General features: G+C 47.8%; 1 protein-coding gene across 9 annotated transcripts in view; it reads right to left on the bottom strand.

Moving 5' to 3' along the window:
- patz1 (POZ/BTB and AT hook containing zinc finger 1) overlaps nucleotides 1-10,428 on the bottom strand; it is a 749,193-nt gene extending 738,765 nt beyond the window's left edge. For 7 of the 9 annotated variants that reach the window (XR_011356212.1, XR_011356213.1, XR_011356211.1 and 4 more), the window contains exon 1: nucleotides 8,926-10,427. Coding sequence is in view for 5 of the 9 variants with exons in the window: in XM_069933094.1 (XP_069789195.1) it covers nucleotides 8,926-10,133 (1,208 nt within the window). In the remaining 4 variants the exon portion in view is untranslated. Of the gene's footprint in view, nucleotides 1-8,925 lie in introns of all 9 variants that reach the window. The other 2 variants (XR_011356210.1, XM_069933092.1) reach the window with 1 other exon arrangement.
- Between the last annotated feature and the right edge of the window lie 5,823 nt (nucleotides 10,429-16,251).

A 16,251-nucleotide genomic window follows, 5' to 3' on the forward strand; every position in this document is an offset into this window, starting at 1 on the left:
CCGCATTGGCAGGGCAGCCGCGAGATGGCGCAGTCGGGACCTCCATGCCTCGTGGTTTAGGCCAGGGCGTGCACCTCAGGTGAGTTCACGCCGTCCTTAAAGGGCACGCATGAAGTTTGAATAAACAGTTTGATTGAAACCTCCAACGTGGTAGTGGTGTGTTTAATTCTGTGTAGCAGTCGCTACATTGTTGACCCCAGCGAATCCAGATGGTTTTCTGTCCTCCCGATATGAGTTCCACAGCAATCAGCGCAGTCGCGGTGAAACTCCACCACCCCCACCCCCCCCCCCCCCCCCAGATGCATCGCCTTGATTTGGGCAGGCGGAAGCGCAGTTTCGCCTGACACATCACATCAGACACCACGATGTTCTACCAAGTCATGAGCGCACCCGATGAAGAAACCATAGCCAGGATGGACGACCTCATCCTCAACCCACGGGAGGAAGGTAAATACCTCGCTCTCAGAAGCCTCCTCCTCGGCATTGTCGGCCTCTCCCAGCGGCAGCGCGCCACCAGGTTCCTTCACCTGGATGGTCTGGGCAACAGAATCCCATCTGCCCTCATGGATGAGATGCTGGCGCTGGCAGAGGGCCACAGACCCTGCTTGATGTTCGAACAGGCTTTCCTTGAACAGATGCTGGAGGACATTCAACACCTACTGCGAGCAAGTGCAGGCAGCCCTGCTTGTTCCAGGAAAACGACCCGGCCAGCTGCTGTTAATGGCTGCGATGGCTGGCCGTGCGAACAGTCTCCTGTATATGATCGATAAGTCCAGTGGCCGACGTTTCCTGATGGACACCGGAGCAGAACTGAGCGTGCTCCCCCCCCAACTGCCCTCGAGATTTGCACCCGCGCACGGGGCCCAACCCTACAGCCAGCCACAGATCCTCCATCAAGACTTTCAGCACATGCAGTGCACAGATCCAGATCGTCAAGGACAATTTCTGCTGGAAGTTTGTACTGGCCTCGGTGGGCACAGCGCTGCTGAGCACAAATTTCCTCCGGGTGCACAGCCTGTTGGTGGACATCAAAGGCAAGTGATTGGCACATGCCCACACTTTCCAATCCATCTGCCTTGACTCCACAGACACATGCAACCCAGGAATACCTTCCATCAGCACCTCCAAAGACGAGTATTCTCGCATGCTCGACAATTTTCCCGGCATCCTGCAGCCGCATTTTACTTCCGCCAAGCCCAAACATGGAGTCTGCCACCACATTTCAACCCAGTGACCTCCCCCATGCTAAAGCCAGACAGTTGCCCCTCGAGAAGCTGCAACTGTCAAAGGAGGAGTTCTGCCGACTGCAGGAGCTGGGAATTGTCCACAGATCGGATATCCCTTGGGCCTCCCCCCTCCACATGGTCCCAAAGGCTTCTGGGGGTGGCGCCCAAGCAGGGACTACCATCGCCTCAATCCTGCATATACGGGACTTTATGGCCAACTTGCACGGCGCCCAGGTTTTCTTGAAGGTCGATCTGGTACGGGGTTACCACCAGATCCCAGTCCACCACAACGACATCGACAAGACCACGATCGTCATTCTGCTCGGCCTATTCAAGTTCCTGCGATGCCCTTCGGCCTTAAAAACACGGCCCAGACATTTCAACGCCTGATGGACGCAGTGGGCAGAGATTTGGACTTCGTTTTTAATCGATCTTAATGACATCCTCATCACCAGTTGGGACCACGATGAACACAAGGTCCATCTCTGTGCGCTATTCGCCCGTCTGGCAGAGTTCGGCCTCACGGTCAACGTGGCCAAATGCCAGTTTGGGAAGCAATCCCTGCAGTTCCTGGGCCATACCATCTCGGTGGACAGTTGTGGTGTGTTTCATTCTGTGTAGCACTCATTACACTAACCTGTTTAATTTTTCCCGTAACTCAGTTCAAGTCCTGTGAACATTCTTGTAAATTTTCCCTCCACTCTATCAATCTTATTGATATCTTTCCTGCCATTAGGTGACCAAAAGTACACATCATACTTCAAATTTGTGAGGACTGCTGACAATAGCTCCTCCACAATAATCCTCAACACAGGTTCACTGCATGGCTCCATACTCAGCCCCTGATTATACTCCTTATACATTCACAATTGTGTGGCCAAATCTATAACTACAAATTTGCAGATGATACCAGCATACTTGGCTAGATCTCAGAAAATGACAAATTTAAGATCAAATTTATTGCCACCTCACTGACAAAAGGCAAAGGAGGAAAAACCCAACACCCAACCCCAACCAACCAATTTTCCCTTGCAACCGCTGCAATCGTGTCTGCCTGTCCCGCATCGGACTTGTCAGCCACAAACGAGCCTGCAGCTGACGTGGACTTTTTACCCCCTCCATAAATCTTCGTCCGCGAAGCCAAGCCAAAGAAAACATACATGACATCACATACAATCCTGAGATTCTTTTTCTCCTGCAGGCCAGGTGGAATTTCTAATTACCAGCAAGTATAAATAGTAACTCAAAAAGAAATGTAAACAAACTGACTGCAAATACAGAAAAAAATAAATATGTAGCAATAAATAAAGTGAAAAGTAAGAGACCTTAAATGAGTTTCAGATTGTGGTTGAGGAGTCTGATGGTGAAGGGCTAGTAGCTGTTCCACAACCTGGTGGTATGAGTCTTGTGGCACCTATACCTCTTTTCTGATGGCAGTAGCGAGAACAGAGAATGTGCTGGGTGGTGTGGGTCTTTGATAATTGTGCTGCCCTCCAAGGGCAGCGTTTCTTAGAAACTTTCTGAATGGCAGGGAGACTTTTGCCTGTGACGTACAGGGCTGAGTCCATTATCTTTCGCAGGGCTTTCCACTCAGAGAAATTAGTACCCCCATACCAGGCCATCATGCAGCGGTCAGCATGCTTTCACTACATATCTGTAAAAGTTTGCCACATTTCCGATCTCATACTGAACCTCTGTAATCTCCTGAGAAAGTAGAAGTGCTGATGAGTTTTCTTCACGATAACATTAGTGTGTTGGGTCTAGGAAAGGTCCTCCAACATAGTGACTCACAGGAATTTAAATTTGCTCATCCTCTCCATCTCTGATCTCCTCATGATCACTGGATCATACACCTCTGGTTTTCCCTTTCTAAAGTCTACAACCAACTCCTTGGTTTTGATGACAATGAGTGAGAGGTTGTTGTTAATACACCATTCAGCTAAGTTTTCAATCTCCCTCCAGTATTGCGACTCATCACCCCTTTTTATGCATCCCAGCAAATTTGTAAATGATGTAGTAGAGAGACACACAGTCATAGGTGTTAAGCAAGTAGAGCAGGGTGCCAAGAACGGAGCCCTCTGTGCTCTGGTGCTGATGGAGAAAAGGCAGAAAGAGAAAATTTAATGGCATGTCAGGACCACTTCTCCCTCAATGTCAGCAAAAAGGAGCTGATTTTTATCAATGGTACTGATGTGGAGATTTTTTTGTTGATTTATTATCATTTATAAACAAAATTTTCATACAATCAAAATACAAATCAGTACATATTTTATCCCATATATCCCCCCCCAACCCCCCTCTAAACTACCCCAAAAGAAAGAAGATGTGGAGATGATCTTGGTTCTAGGAATAAACGTCAGCAATATCCTGTCCTGCTCATACCATATTGACACTACGGCCAAGAAACCATACTAATGTCTCGACTTGCTCAGAAGGCGAAGGAAATTCAGTAAGTTCCCAATGTAGCTATCAACTTTTATAAATATACCATAGAAAGAATCCCAATGCACCACAGCTTGGTGCAGGAACTACTCTGCCCAAGTCGACAAGAAATTGCAGCGAGCACGTAAACCAGCCTCCCTCCACTGATTTCTGTCTACACTTCCCATTACCTCAGGAAAGCAGCAAATGTTATAAAGGTCTTATCCCATCCCGTTAATACTCTCTCTCCTCCCATCAGGTAGAAGATACAAGTTTGAAAACTCACGAGATTCAAGTGCAGCACACTTGCCACTGTTATTACTCTTGAACTGAACTCTCGTATGTAAAAGTTGTTATCACCTTTGTGCTGTTTTAGCTGCACTTTTCTCTGTTATACTATATTCTGCTCTTTAATTTTATATTGCACCACCCGCTCTATATATTGAATTACCTGGATGGCATGCAAAACAAAGTTTTTCATTGTATCTCAATGCATATTACAATAATAAAATGATTCATTACATTCCACCAAGTTTCTAGACACACTTGCTTCAATTGTCAGGTCCACTAAACTCAGTCTTCTATGGTTCTGATGGTGCTCAAGAAAACTGGAGGAAAAGCATCTCATTTTTCAGATACCTTTCAATCTTCTCGACAACAATGGGTTCAATTTCATTGCTTCCGTACTCTCCTCTTCTTTGTCCTTTTCTACTCCAGATTTATTGTCAGAGTATATACAGGACATCACATACAACCCTGAGATTCTTTTTTCTGCAGATGAGGCAGAATTACTATTTATTGGTTGTGCAAAAATAAACTGAACACAGCGTATACATGTAACCAAAGAACTGTAAACAGATAACAAATGTAAACAAACTGTGAAATACAGAGAGAATTTTTAAAAAATCAATAAAGTGCACAAGAGTCCTTAAACGAGTCCCCGATTGAGTTTGTTGTTGAGGAGTCCGATGGTGGAGGGTAGCAAACTGTTCCTGAACCTGGTGGTGCGAGTCTTGTGGCACCTATGATGGCAGTAGCGAGATTATTTTGTCTGATATTTATCTCAATAGTAATTATGATCATGTGTAGTTCACAAACTCATCATCTTGCACTAGTTAACTCTAACCCAGACATTCCTGTTTGTTCTTTCCTTGTCTACCATTTTATCCCTGCTTCTGCAACGGCAAAGAAATTAAGTAGCTTTTTTCTATTCTGATCAATGGCATTAGAAATATTAGCTTAATTTCTATTTTCACATCAACTGTCTGATGACCCGAGTAGCCCATTGCACACTGTTGTGCAATTTCGATCCCTGCTCAAAATTCCTCAGGTCAATTCAATTGTCCTCCCTCTTTTGAACCAGATCATCCTGATCAGAAATTTAGCAAGTTGGAGGAACAGAGAAACACCATGTAATTGATCACACAAGGCACTTTGCTGGTGACCCAACTCCTTGGCTGAATCACCTTAATAAGGCACAAAGTTATGTAATACAGCCTCTTTTTTTGCTCAGCTATGCTAATCTAATTTGCCCACATTAAGACCACATCTTTCTATGCCTTGCCTATTCAAATATCTATCTATTGTGATCGTGTCTGAATCCACCACCTCCCCTGGCAGCACACTACAAAAATGAACTGTCTGTTGAAAAAATAATTACCTCTAAGATTTCCATTGCCTACCTACTATACATATGGTTATGCTTGCTGAGTAGTCATTCAACCAAGTTAAAATTTCATGGGCAAAAAATGTACATATTGACACCAGAACAGACATTCCCAGCTTACCCAAACACTCATTCTCTGTAAAGTTCATACTGAACAGGAATCAGTAGTACCAACACATTCTTCCCCCCACCCCCCCCAAAAATTTCATCCCTCAAATCCCAGCACTGTTGGTGTGGCGGTTAGCATTACACCATTACAGTGCCAATGATTAGGACAGGGGTTCAAATCCCAAGCTGCCTGTAAGCAGTTGGTACATTCTCCCCATATTTGCATGAGATTTTCCCGGGGGGGCTCCAGTTTCCTCCCACCGTTCAAAACGTACCGGGTTGTAGGTTAATCGAGTATAATTGGGCAGCATGGGGTTATGGGCTGAAATGGCCTGTTACTGTGCTATATGTCTAAAAAATTTCAAATTGCTGGACCTCTCCTGGAGCCAGCATATTGAGACAATAGAAGAAGGCACACCAACACCTCCACTTTTCAAGAAGTCTTCTTCAAATGCACTGTAGGAAGTGTACAGACTGATTGCATAATGGTCTGGTTTGTTAATTCAAATGCAGAAGTCGATAGAAAGTGGCAAACCTAGCCAATGCTCCACCAGGGGCACCAACCTCCCATCCATTGAAGGCATACATGTAAGGCATTGCCTCAAGGCAGCCCACATCATAAAGGATCCATGTCACCCTGATCAAAACTTATTCTCACTGCTACCTTTAGGCAGAAGGTGCAGAAGCTTACAGTTCATTACTCTCGGTGCAAGAACAGCTATTAGGCTTTTGAACCTTGCAGCAACACCTCACCATCAATTACCAAAAGATCTGTTTACACTATTGAAACATAACTTTTCTTGCACGAATGACAAATGTGAAAATCTATCCTTTTGTATTAATTATCTTGTTTTTCCTTTATTGGCAATATTGTGGCAATTTAATGTGTACTATTTTAGTTGGTGTATCTTGCATACCTGTTTGGCTGCAACAAGAATTAAAGCATCTGTACATTGCATTTAGATGAGTGTTAGTAAACTCTCATTATATTAAATGTAATACAAGTGATCCCGAAAAACAATAACAAGACAGAGATTGCCTATGAATCTCATATAAAATGCATGAACCATCTTAGTGTTCTTTCACAGAACCATACAAAACTTCTGTTGACTCTATATGACAACACTTGTACAATCTGAAATGCAGATAAAAACATTAAGATGAAGGATTAAAAAGTTAGTGCAGGTTCAAGAGCCAATGCCATAAAATGACCAATGGTGCCATTAGATCAGGGGTGGCAAAATTACAGCTCCTGGATCAACCACAGCTCATTGCCCATTTTTTAGTTGCCCAGGGTGAAATTTAAATTTGAAATGGAACATGACAGGAGAGAGGTAGGTGAGAATTGATAGCCAATTCTCACCTTTCCTCTCTCCTGTCCTCCTATCTATATCCAATTAACTACCTTTTGTCTGCTGTTCTGTACTCCCCATGCCACGCAGTTTCTTCCCTTCTCCCCAGCATATTTTCATTCAGATGCCTGCCTTTTTTTTGGTCATATGCCTTCGGCTTGGGTCAGTGACTGCCTGCCTGGGACAGGGACCGATCGTTCAGGAACCGATCGTTCAGGACTGCTGGTAACACAATATTAATAAATTTTAACAATTTTTGGTTATTATTATATTAAAGTTCATAATATTACTATTTTAAAATTATAAACTACATTTTATCAAAACCATCGCTATATAAAACCATGTTATACAGGGTATGCTTGTACTTTGAAGAAGGGCTCAAGCCCAGTAAGTCAGTTATATTTCTTTACCTCCTATGGATGCTGTGAGACCTGCTGAGTTCCACCATCTTTGTGTTTTTACTTCCAATAATATCAGTCTCAGTCTCATTTGTCAGTTCAAATGAGGTGCTTGGTATATTAGGTTGACAGAGAGAGTAAAAGATGGACAATGCCATGTCCAGACCAAAAATGCCATGATTTTTAAAGTGCCATTAATAAAGCCTGGGAGCCTACAGCATGCCACCTGACACCCCCCCCCCCCTCTACTCTCCCCCCCCCCCCCCCTCTACTCTCCCCGCCCCCCCCCCCTCTACTCTCCCCCCCCCCCCCTCTACCCTCCCCCCCCATCTCAAAGCTGTGCAGAGGAAAATAATTAAATTCATTAGGGAAATTTAAGTCATAATTAAAGAGAAAGCAGTCCAATAGCACTACACTGAGCCTGTGCTGGCAATTTTGGAAAGTAAGAAAAAGGGAAAATTCAGAAGTTTAATGGTAACACCTACTCACAAGTTGCTTTTGGCTGTTGGTGCCTCATTGCTTACAGACATCTGATAGTAAGTTTGCTCATCAACTCCATCATGATTTGAGTTAAGAGAGTAGTGGCGAGCTAATCAAACTGTTTGCAAACAGATGATAAATGATCATTTTATTTTAACCCTAACCCTACAGTATATTTTTGTTAATACAAAGTAATAAAATAAATGTTCTCTTTTATTAAACCTTTGGTAGATTAAACAGTGTGACAAAACTTTCAGTGATCATTTTTTAAACTCTTGCTCAAAGGCTTAACAATTTCTATTCAGATACACTCCTGTACAATAACAAGTCAATGTTATATCACATAATTGTGAATAATTTTCCTTATTTGTCCAACATCTATATCCAAGATTCAAAGCCCAATTTACTTTGTGCCTGAGACTGAAGCAAAACAATTTTGGTTCGGCAGTAGTACAGTACACGTGTTTTGCAATGTAAACGACACAAAAATACTTCCAGACAATAATATCACAAGGAACAATGTCTTCAGGATGCCAGGATTTTAAAATGGCAATCACTCCGAGCAGTCCAGTTCTTGTTAGGGTCATCAAATCTGATTAAAACCATATAACCATTTACGGACCTATGCAAATTTTCACAACTTTTTATTTCAATTAATTCACGTCTTCATCAAGTATTCCCCCCCCCCCCAACCCAACCCTTCCAGGACTAGTTCTTGATCAGTGCTCAGAAAATGTACTCAATTATTTTTGTTATTTTTAAGATCACTTGGATCTTGCTTTGTGAGTTTGTGATTTCTTTAAATGGTAGTGAAATTATCAGGTAACTTCAGAAGGGAAGGGGGGGGGGTTAGAATTTGTAGTATCGTATAATAGTTATTTTAAAAAAATCTTTTTCAATTAGCCATATGTTGCAATTGTCGAAGTGTTTGCTACTTTTTTTCTGTCTGACTTATGATATTGAGTTTATATATCATAGTTTTACTTTTCTTATTTAACTTTTTTCTGTATATTCCTTTTTATGTTCCCTTTGATTAATCTTGTGTACTATTTCTGTAAAATTCAATAAAAATATTGAAAAAGAAATCAAGATCTTTGAAATCGATAATGATATTGCTGGGATATTCTCCACAAGGGTCATCATGATGAAAATTGCACAGGACAAGGATTACAATTTGGCGGATGACAACTACCTTTTTTCCCCTCCCAAACTGGGTGAAGTCGAGGGAGTTCCTTTCAAGTATAGCAATCTTTTCATGACCCCTTTCTGCTCACCTGGAAAAGCCCTTTCCGCAGCTGATGCAGATGTAGGGTTTGCCCACTGCTCCATCGTGGGACCGAATGTGATAGGTCATCCGGTCCTTCCGTTTGAAACGCTGGTGACAAATGGGGCATTCAAATGGTTTTTCCCCCGAATGCGAGAGCTTGTGGCGGTTCAAATGGTAAACATCTCTGAAAGCTTTGCCGCAGAGCTCACAGGCCACATTTTTCCTCATTCTGCCTCTCTTCCGGGGACTGTCGAGGCTGCTCGAAGAGGCCAGCAGGTTGTCCCCGAGTCCTGGAAGCTGATTCTCCCCCGACCCCAGTTCCACGTTCAGCCCGGTGTGCTGCGCCTCGTGGAGCAGGAGGCGATTGGCATTCTTGAACACCTTCCCGCAGAAGCTGCAGGGGTAAAACCCCTCGTCCCTCATGGCCAGCGGGGCCGTGAGCAGCGGCAGGTCGAACAAAGGAGCCTTCCGAGGGCGCCCACGCCCCCTCTTGACCGCCTTGGCGTGGTCGATCCCCACGGAGTTCACCGGAGCCTGGAACTGACCCGCCACAAGTGTCGGGGGGGCAGGCGAAGTCACCAGGCCATCCATCACAGGGAGTGAAGCCTGCAGGGGCGGCAGGACAGGAGCTGGGGCACCCGGGCTCCCTACCTTGACATCACCGGCACCCTGCAGGTGACCGTTTTCTCCCACAAAGTTGCCATTGGCACAAGCAGCGGCAGCAGCCAAGTCCAGGGCGAAGCTGAAGTCCACGTTGGCCGGGCGGAAGACCATCATGTCTCCCCTGGCCGGGGGCACCATGATCTGGACGTTCGACTGCTTGATGACCTCCTGGCAAATCTCGATGACCGACCTCATGAGCAGGAACTTGGCGGCCGTCATGAGCTCGGGGAAGCTCTCAAGCCTCACCACGATGCGGGAGGTGTAGGCGAAGTCCAGGATGTCCCTGAAGACCTTGGCGCTGATGGTGTGCATCTCCAGCTCGCGGCCTTGGGCCTCGTCGACGGGCGAGCCGAACACCGACTCGAAGTAGTCGCTGCAGGCGGCCAGCACGGCCTTGTGAGCAGGGAAGCTCTCGTCGCCCACCCGCAGCACCACGTCGCAGAAACGGCCGCCGTTCTTCCTCTGGCCGTTGAGCTTCTTCAACATGTCGGCGCTATGCTGGCTCACCTGGTAGGTGTAGCTGTTCCAGGACTGCTCGGCAGCCCTTTCCATCGCCTCCGCCGAGTCCGAGCCCGAGCCGCGACGGGGTGAAAAACGGCCCCCCCCTCCAACTCCGCCGCTGAACAGCGCGGTCGGCAAGCAGGCCGATTTAAAAAGGAGCGCGCGGGGCAGAGCTCCGCCTGCCGCCGAGGAAGGAGGGAAGGAAGGCCGCTCAGCGAAGGCCGGCGAGCGCTCGGCGCCGCTTTTGTTCCCCTCTCAGCCGCCGGGCCCTGGCGCCGCGGGAGGCTCGGCAACATGGCAGCGCGGCGCTTCCTGTCAACTGCGACCCCTCCCGGGGGCCCGGGGAGGCACTGGCTGAGGTCGGGCTTGGACCGGGGGGGGGGGGGGGGGGTGTTGTGATGGGGGGTGGCATTGGCACAAGGCTGAGGGACGGAGTCGCTGGCTCTGAGCAGTGGGAAACTCCGCCTGAGATTGAGAGGCGCTGGGTGGTGGTGAGGGACTTGCGTGGGAAACCGGCTGCGCCAGACGCTATCTGGATGGTGGTTACTGGCTCAGGAGGAGGAACGCTGGCTTCGACGGTCATGACGGGGAAATGGCTGCGGGAATCACCATCTGGATGGTGGTCATTGGCTCAGGAAGACTCTCTGGATGGTGGACTGGCCCAGAACGAGGGATATTGGATCAAGACGAGAGTCACTGGCTGAAGATGAGGGAACGAGGAGTGCACAAAGGTGCTGAGAATCTTAGCAGGTCACGCAGCATCCATAAGAAGTAAAAAGCAGTAGGTCATTTCGGGCCCGAGGACTCGAGTGAGTGAACACCAGCTGAGAACGGGAGATGCTGGGAAGCAATGACTTGGAGCAGGGAATACCAGCTGAGGTTGTTCAAGGATGGCAGAACTGGCTGAGGATGGGCAACACTGATTCACAGAAGATCCTGACACGAGGTAGACCATACTGGTTCAGAGTAAAAGAACGGGGTCACTCACTGAGGAAGAACAATGGAAGTAGACTGAAAATTAGGGGCTCGGGTCAGAGGACACTGGCTGAGGATGGGAGAATTGCTAGAATGGCAGATGTAGATAGGACAGGATACATTGGCATGGGCAGAGGACACTGCCTCAAACTGGAGTACTGGTTGAGGGTGGGAGTGACCCTTGGAGGTTGGGGTTGCTGGATGGGAGACTGTTCGAGGATAGGGGACTCTGGCTCAAGATGGGGAATATTAACTAAGGGCAGGAGACATTCAGTGTGGGCCAGGCTGGACCAGGGTAGAAAATGCTAGTTAATTACAGAGGGAGAACACTTGCTGAGCATGAGTAAGTCATTATTATCATTGTGTAAGAAAACACAATGAAACTAAAAGATACTGGCTCAGAATGGAGGCCACAGAAGGACTGGATACACTGGTTCAGGCAGGGTAAACTGGCTCAGAACTGGGGTTTCTAGATTTATGTGGGAGATACCAGCTCACAATGAAGCATTCTGGTTCAGGATAGAGGGAGAAGACACAATGAGGTGGGGCGTTCTGACTGAGGAAGGGGACACTCATTAAGGATAAGGAGAAACTGGCTCGAAGCTTGAGGCCACTAAGTCTGAGATACTGGCTCACTGTGGAGGACAGTTAGAAAGTGGGGGAACACTGGTTCAGTGGATACCAAGTAGATACAGGGGAGGCACTGGCTCTTGAAGCCACTGGTTAAGGACAGAGTTCCTGGTTCAGCAGTACATGAAGCACTGGAAGACTATAGATGCAGGAGGAGATAAAATTGGACTTTGCATGATAATTTTACATATTGTAAACTGTACACATGCACCGAAGCATTTACCGGAGCTGAACAGGAACTTTGTAAACAAAAATGAAAGAAATTACAAAAAAAACAATGGTATACTTCATTGAATTAAAAAGAGATAATAAATATAAAATGTCGTATGTAGCAGCCTGTGCACGGAGACATGGACTGGACCACAAAATGGCCAATGAACACGGCGACTGAGTGGTCCTGGGAGTGACATCGACTGTCATCTTAGGTGACCTCCGCACGGTGGAAGATGGGGAACTCTGGCAGGAATGCTGGCCAATGCCAGGCTGGTGCTCCGCTGGCACGGGGCCTTGACATCAGCCCCTGGGGCCCATATAAGTGCGGTGGCCAGAGCAATAAACCAGCCTTGTTTTCCAAAGCTTTGGTGTACGTGTCGTTCTCCACGCTCGTGTCATGTGAACACTACATTATTGGACCCAAAGATGATGGATCAAGCAAGCGACCATCCATGTGGTCTCTCACTCAGGTTCCCAATGTTTTGGGCGTCGCAGCCACACGTGTGATTTGCAGGCTGCGGCTCAGTTCCAGCTTCGGCACATCACTGCCACTGACATCCACTATTTTAACTTCGTGAGCGCTCTTGATCAGGACGGTGGCAAGTATCATAGATTTCCTACAGCAGTCTCCGGAGGAAGGCAAATACGTGGACCTCAAAAAGCTGTTCACCCGCACTTTTGGGCTCTCCTGGCATGAGCACACACCTAATTGCTGAATATGGACGGATCGGGGGACGGCCCTGACTGCCTTAATGAATGAGATGCTCGCTTTAACAGAGGTCCACAAGCCTTGCCTGCTCTTTGAGCAGATCTTTCTGGAACAGCTGCCCGAAGATATTAGAGTCTTGCTCACGGTCAAGGAATTCAGCGACCCTCGGAGGGTCACGACCAAGGCATACATGCTCTGAAGAGCGAAGGACACCAGTGCTGTCATAGCAAGTGCTGTCTGAGCCCCATGAATAGCCACCAGTGGAGAGACAGCGATGTCTCCCATTCTGCGGGTTTCTGGAAACGCCCTGGCCAACTGTTGTTGATGGCTGCGGCGGTTGGCCCACATGATAGCCTCCTCTATGCCTGGGACTCCTTGTTGGGCAGGCGTTTCCTGGTCAATACTGTTGAGATAAGCGTTTACCCCCTCCATGCCTTGACACCTGCAATGGCAAGTAGGGCCCACCACTGAGGGCAGCCAACAGCTCTTCCATTTGGACTTTCGGGACTTGCGTCCCTTCAGTTTGGCAACAGCTGCTTTACATGGACCTTCACTCTCGTAGCAGTGGCACATCCACTCCTGGGGACCAACTTCCTTCGTGCCCACTGCTTGCTTGTTGACCTTAAGGGATGACACTTAGTGCACACCAGAACTTTTCAGACTCTGCCTCTGGGGGAAGCCAAACTACCTGCCCCCCTCTTTTGTGGTGCCACAGTTCTCAGTGGCTGTTCCAAAGCATGGAGTAAGGCATCACATTTTGACCAAAGGGACCCCCGCTCCATGCCAAAGCATGCCGACTCCCTCCCAAAAAGCTCAACCTAGAGAAGGAGGAGTCTAAGAAAATGGAGGAGCTGGGGATTGAGAGGTGTGGTGACAGTCCCTGGGTCCCTCCCCTCCACAAGATGCCCAAATCAGCGGCGTGGGGGGGTGAGGGGTTGGAGATCATGCAGCAACTACCACCACCACAACGGGGCCACCTTGTCCGACAGATCCATTCTTATATTTTACATATTCTTGTATGTGCCCCATATCCAAGACTTTGCCAGCAACCTGCATGGGTGTTCTCCAAAGTGGACCTCATCCGGGGATACCACCAAATCCCAGTTCATCCCCAGGACATCCCCAAGACTGCAATCATAACTCCCTTTGGCTTGTTTGAATTTCTTGCATGCCCTTCAGTCTAAAGAACACAGCACCAACTTTTCAATGGCTGATGGACGCAGTGAGCCGGGACCTTCCATTTGCATTCATCTATTTAGACGATATCCTCATCATCAGCCACAAAGACCACTCCGCCCACCTGAGACAACTGCACTCGGTTGAGTGAGTTCAGGCTGACGATCAACCCCACTAAGTGCCAATTCTGTCTGGACACCAGTGACTTCCTGGGCCATAGGATAAACAGACATAGGGCTACACCCCTCCACAAGAAGGTCGAAGTGATCCGGCACTTCACTAGGTCATTCACATTAAAAGGGCTACAGGAATTCGCGAGTGTGATTAAATTTTTACCACAGGTTCATAACAGCAGGTGCACACATCATGCACTGATGGCATGCAAATCAAAAGACATTACTTGGGACGATGATTCTTCCAGGGCGTTCCAGAATGCCAAAGACGCATTGGCCAACTCCACCCTCCTGGTCCACCCCAGACCTGAGGCACCTACTGCCCTGACAGTCAACACTTCCAGCACAGCAGTAGGGGGGTGCTGGAACAGCTCATTCAGGGCCAGTGGCAACCCCTAACCATTTTTAGCCAGCACCTCCACCTCCCAGCACTTTTGTCAGAGTTATTAGTGTTGTACCTGGTGGTAAAACATTTCCGTTACTTTTTGGAAGCCAGCAATTCAAGGTCTTTATCCATCACAAGCCGTTAACCTTCGCCTTTCGTAAGGTATTGGACCCGTGGTCGGCCCAACAACAGAGACACTTGTCCTATGTGTCCAAATTTACCAGACATTCAGCACATTATGGGCAAAAGCAACATGGTAGCCAATGCTGTCACACCCCCTGATCGAGTCCATACATGCCCTGTCCAAGGGGTTGATTTCGTAGCCCTTGCCAAAGCACAGCAGCAGGACCTTGAGGTTTCTCCCCACCCCTGTATAGTACAGCTGTCTCCGGCCTCAGGGTGAAGGATGTCCCCGTCAGCCCAGGTAACCTGACACTGCTATGCGACTTCTCTACCAGCAACCCCTGCTCCCTCGTTCTAGCTGCACGGAAGTGACAGCTTTTCGATGCCATCCACAACCTCATGCACCCCGCAATCTGTGCCATGGTCAAAATGGTGGCTGGCAGGTTTATCTGATGTGGCCTCCATAAACATCAGGCAGTGGGCTAAAACCTGCACGAACTGTCAGTCCAGTGGGGCACAGGTTCAGCCATGTACACATCGACAAAGTGGGATTATTACCAGTTTCCCATGGGGCGAGATACCTCTTGACCATGGTTGACTGCTCCACATAGAGGTTGATACCACCACAGAAACCTGCGCCAGGGCACTCCGATACATGGGTGTCCAGATTTGGTGTCCCAGAATACCTTACCTCAGATGGGGGACACAATTCACCACTGAGCTCTGGGCAGTGCTGGCTAACATTTTGGGGACACAGCTCCACCACACCACAGTGTATCACCCTCAGGCCAATGGCTTGGTGGAGCACTTTCACAGGCATCTCAAGGCAGCCTTGATGACCTGACTGAAGGGTCCCAACTGGGTGGACAAACTGGCTTGAGTTCTGCTGGGGATTCGTACCGTGCCAAAGGAGGACTTCAATGTCTCAGTGGCAGAGATGGTCTACAGCGGACTTTTGATCATTCCCAGGGAGTTCCTGGCCCCTGGTAAATGCCCAGAAGACTCCACGGGAACCCTTGAGAACCTGCAGCAAAAATTGGGTTCCTTGGTCCCCCATCACATGGGCAGCCCAAACATAACATCCCCAGGGACTTATAAACTTGTCAGTACATATTTGTGAGAAAGGTCGTACACCAGTTGCCCCAACGACTCCCCTACGAGGGGCTCTACAAGGTCATCAGGGATGACAGTTCCACCTTCATCCTTGACATCAGCAGTAAGGAGGAGACTTTTACCATCGACCACCTGAAACCAGCACGTCTGGACAGTAAGAAGCTGGACGCCATTCCTCCCCTGTGACGCAGGGGCAGACCACCCAAGGCTGCGGATAATGGCCCTATTGCCAGTTCCTGGGGAGAGAGGGTTGTGTAGCAGCACAGAGACAAGTATCAGCCTGCAAAATGCTGTTGAATGTGGGAACTGCATGGACCTGGGGAGCAACACCGGCTATTGTCCAAGGTGACCTCTGCAGTGAGAAAATGGGGAACTCTGGTGGGAATGTGGGTCCTTGACATCAGCACCTGGGGCCCACATAAGCGTGACGGCCAAAGCAATAAACTAGCCTAGTTTTCCAAGGTTTCGGTGTGCATGTCGTTCTTCTTCATGCTTGCGTACCGTGAATGCTATACATAGATAATAAATATTCACAATTATCCTAGGACAAAAAAAGTGACTTTGCAATATGCTGTCAGTCCTTTTGTGCTGTTGAAGCAATCCCTGATTAGACTTTGGAACTTGAGCAATGAACAGGTCCAATCACATGTCTGAATGCATGTCTCAGAGAGC

This window comes from Narcine bancroftii, chromosome 4 (genome assembly GCF_036971445.1).
Source record: "Narcine bancroftii isolate sNarBan1 chromosome 4, sNarBan1.hap1, whole genome shotgun sequence".
NCBI lineage: Eukaryota > Metazoa > Chordata > Chondrichthyes > Torpediniformes > Narcinidae > Narcine > Narcine bancroftii.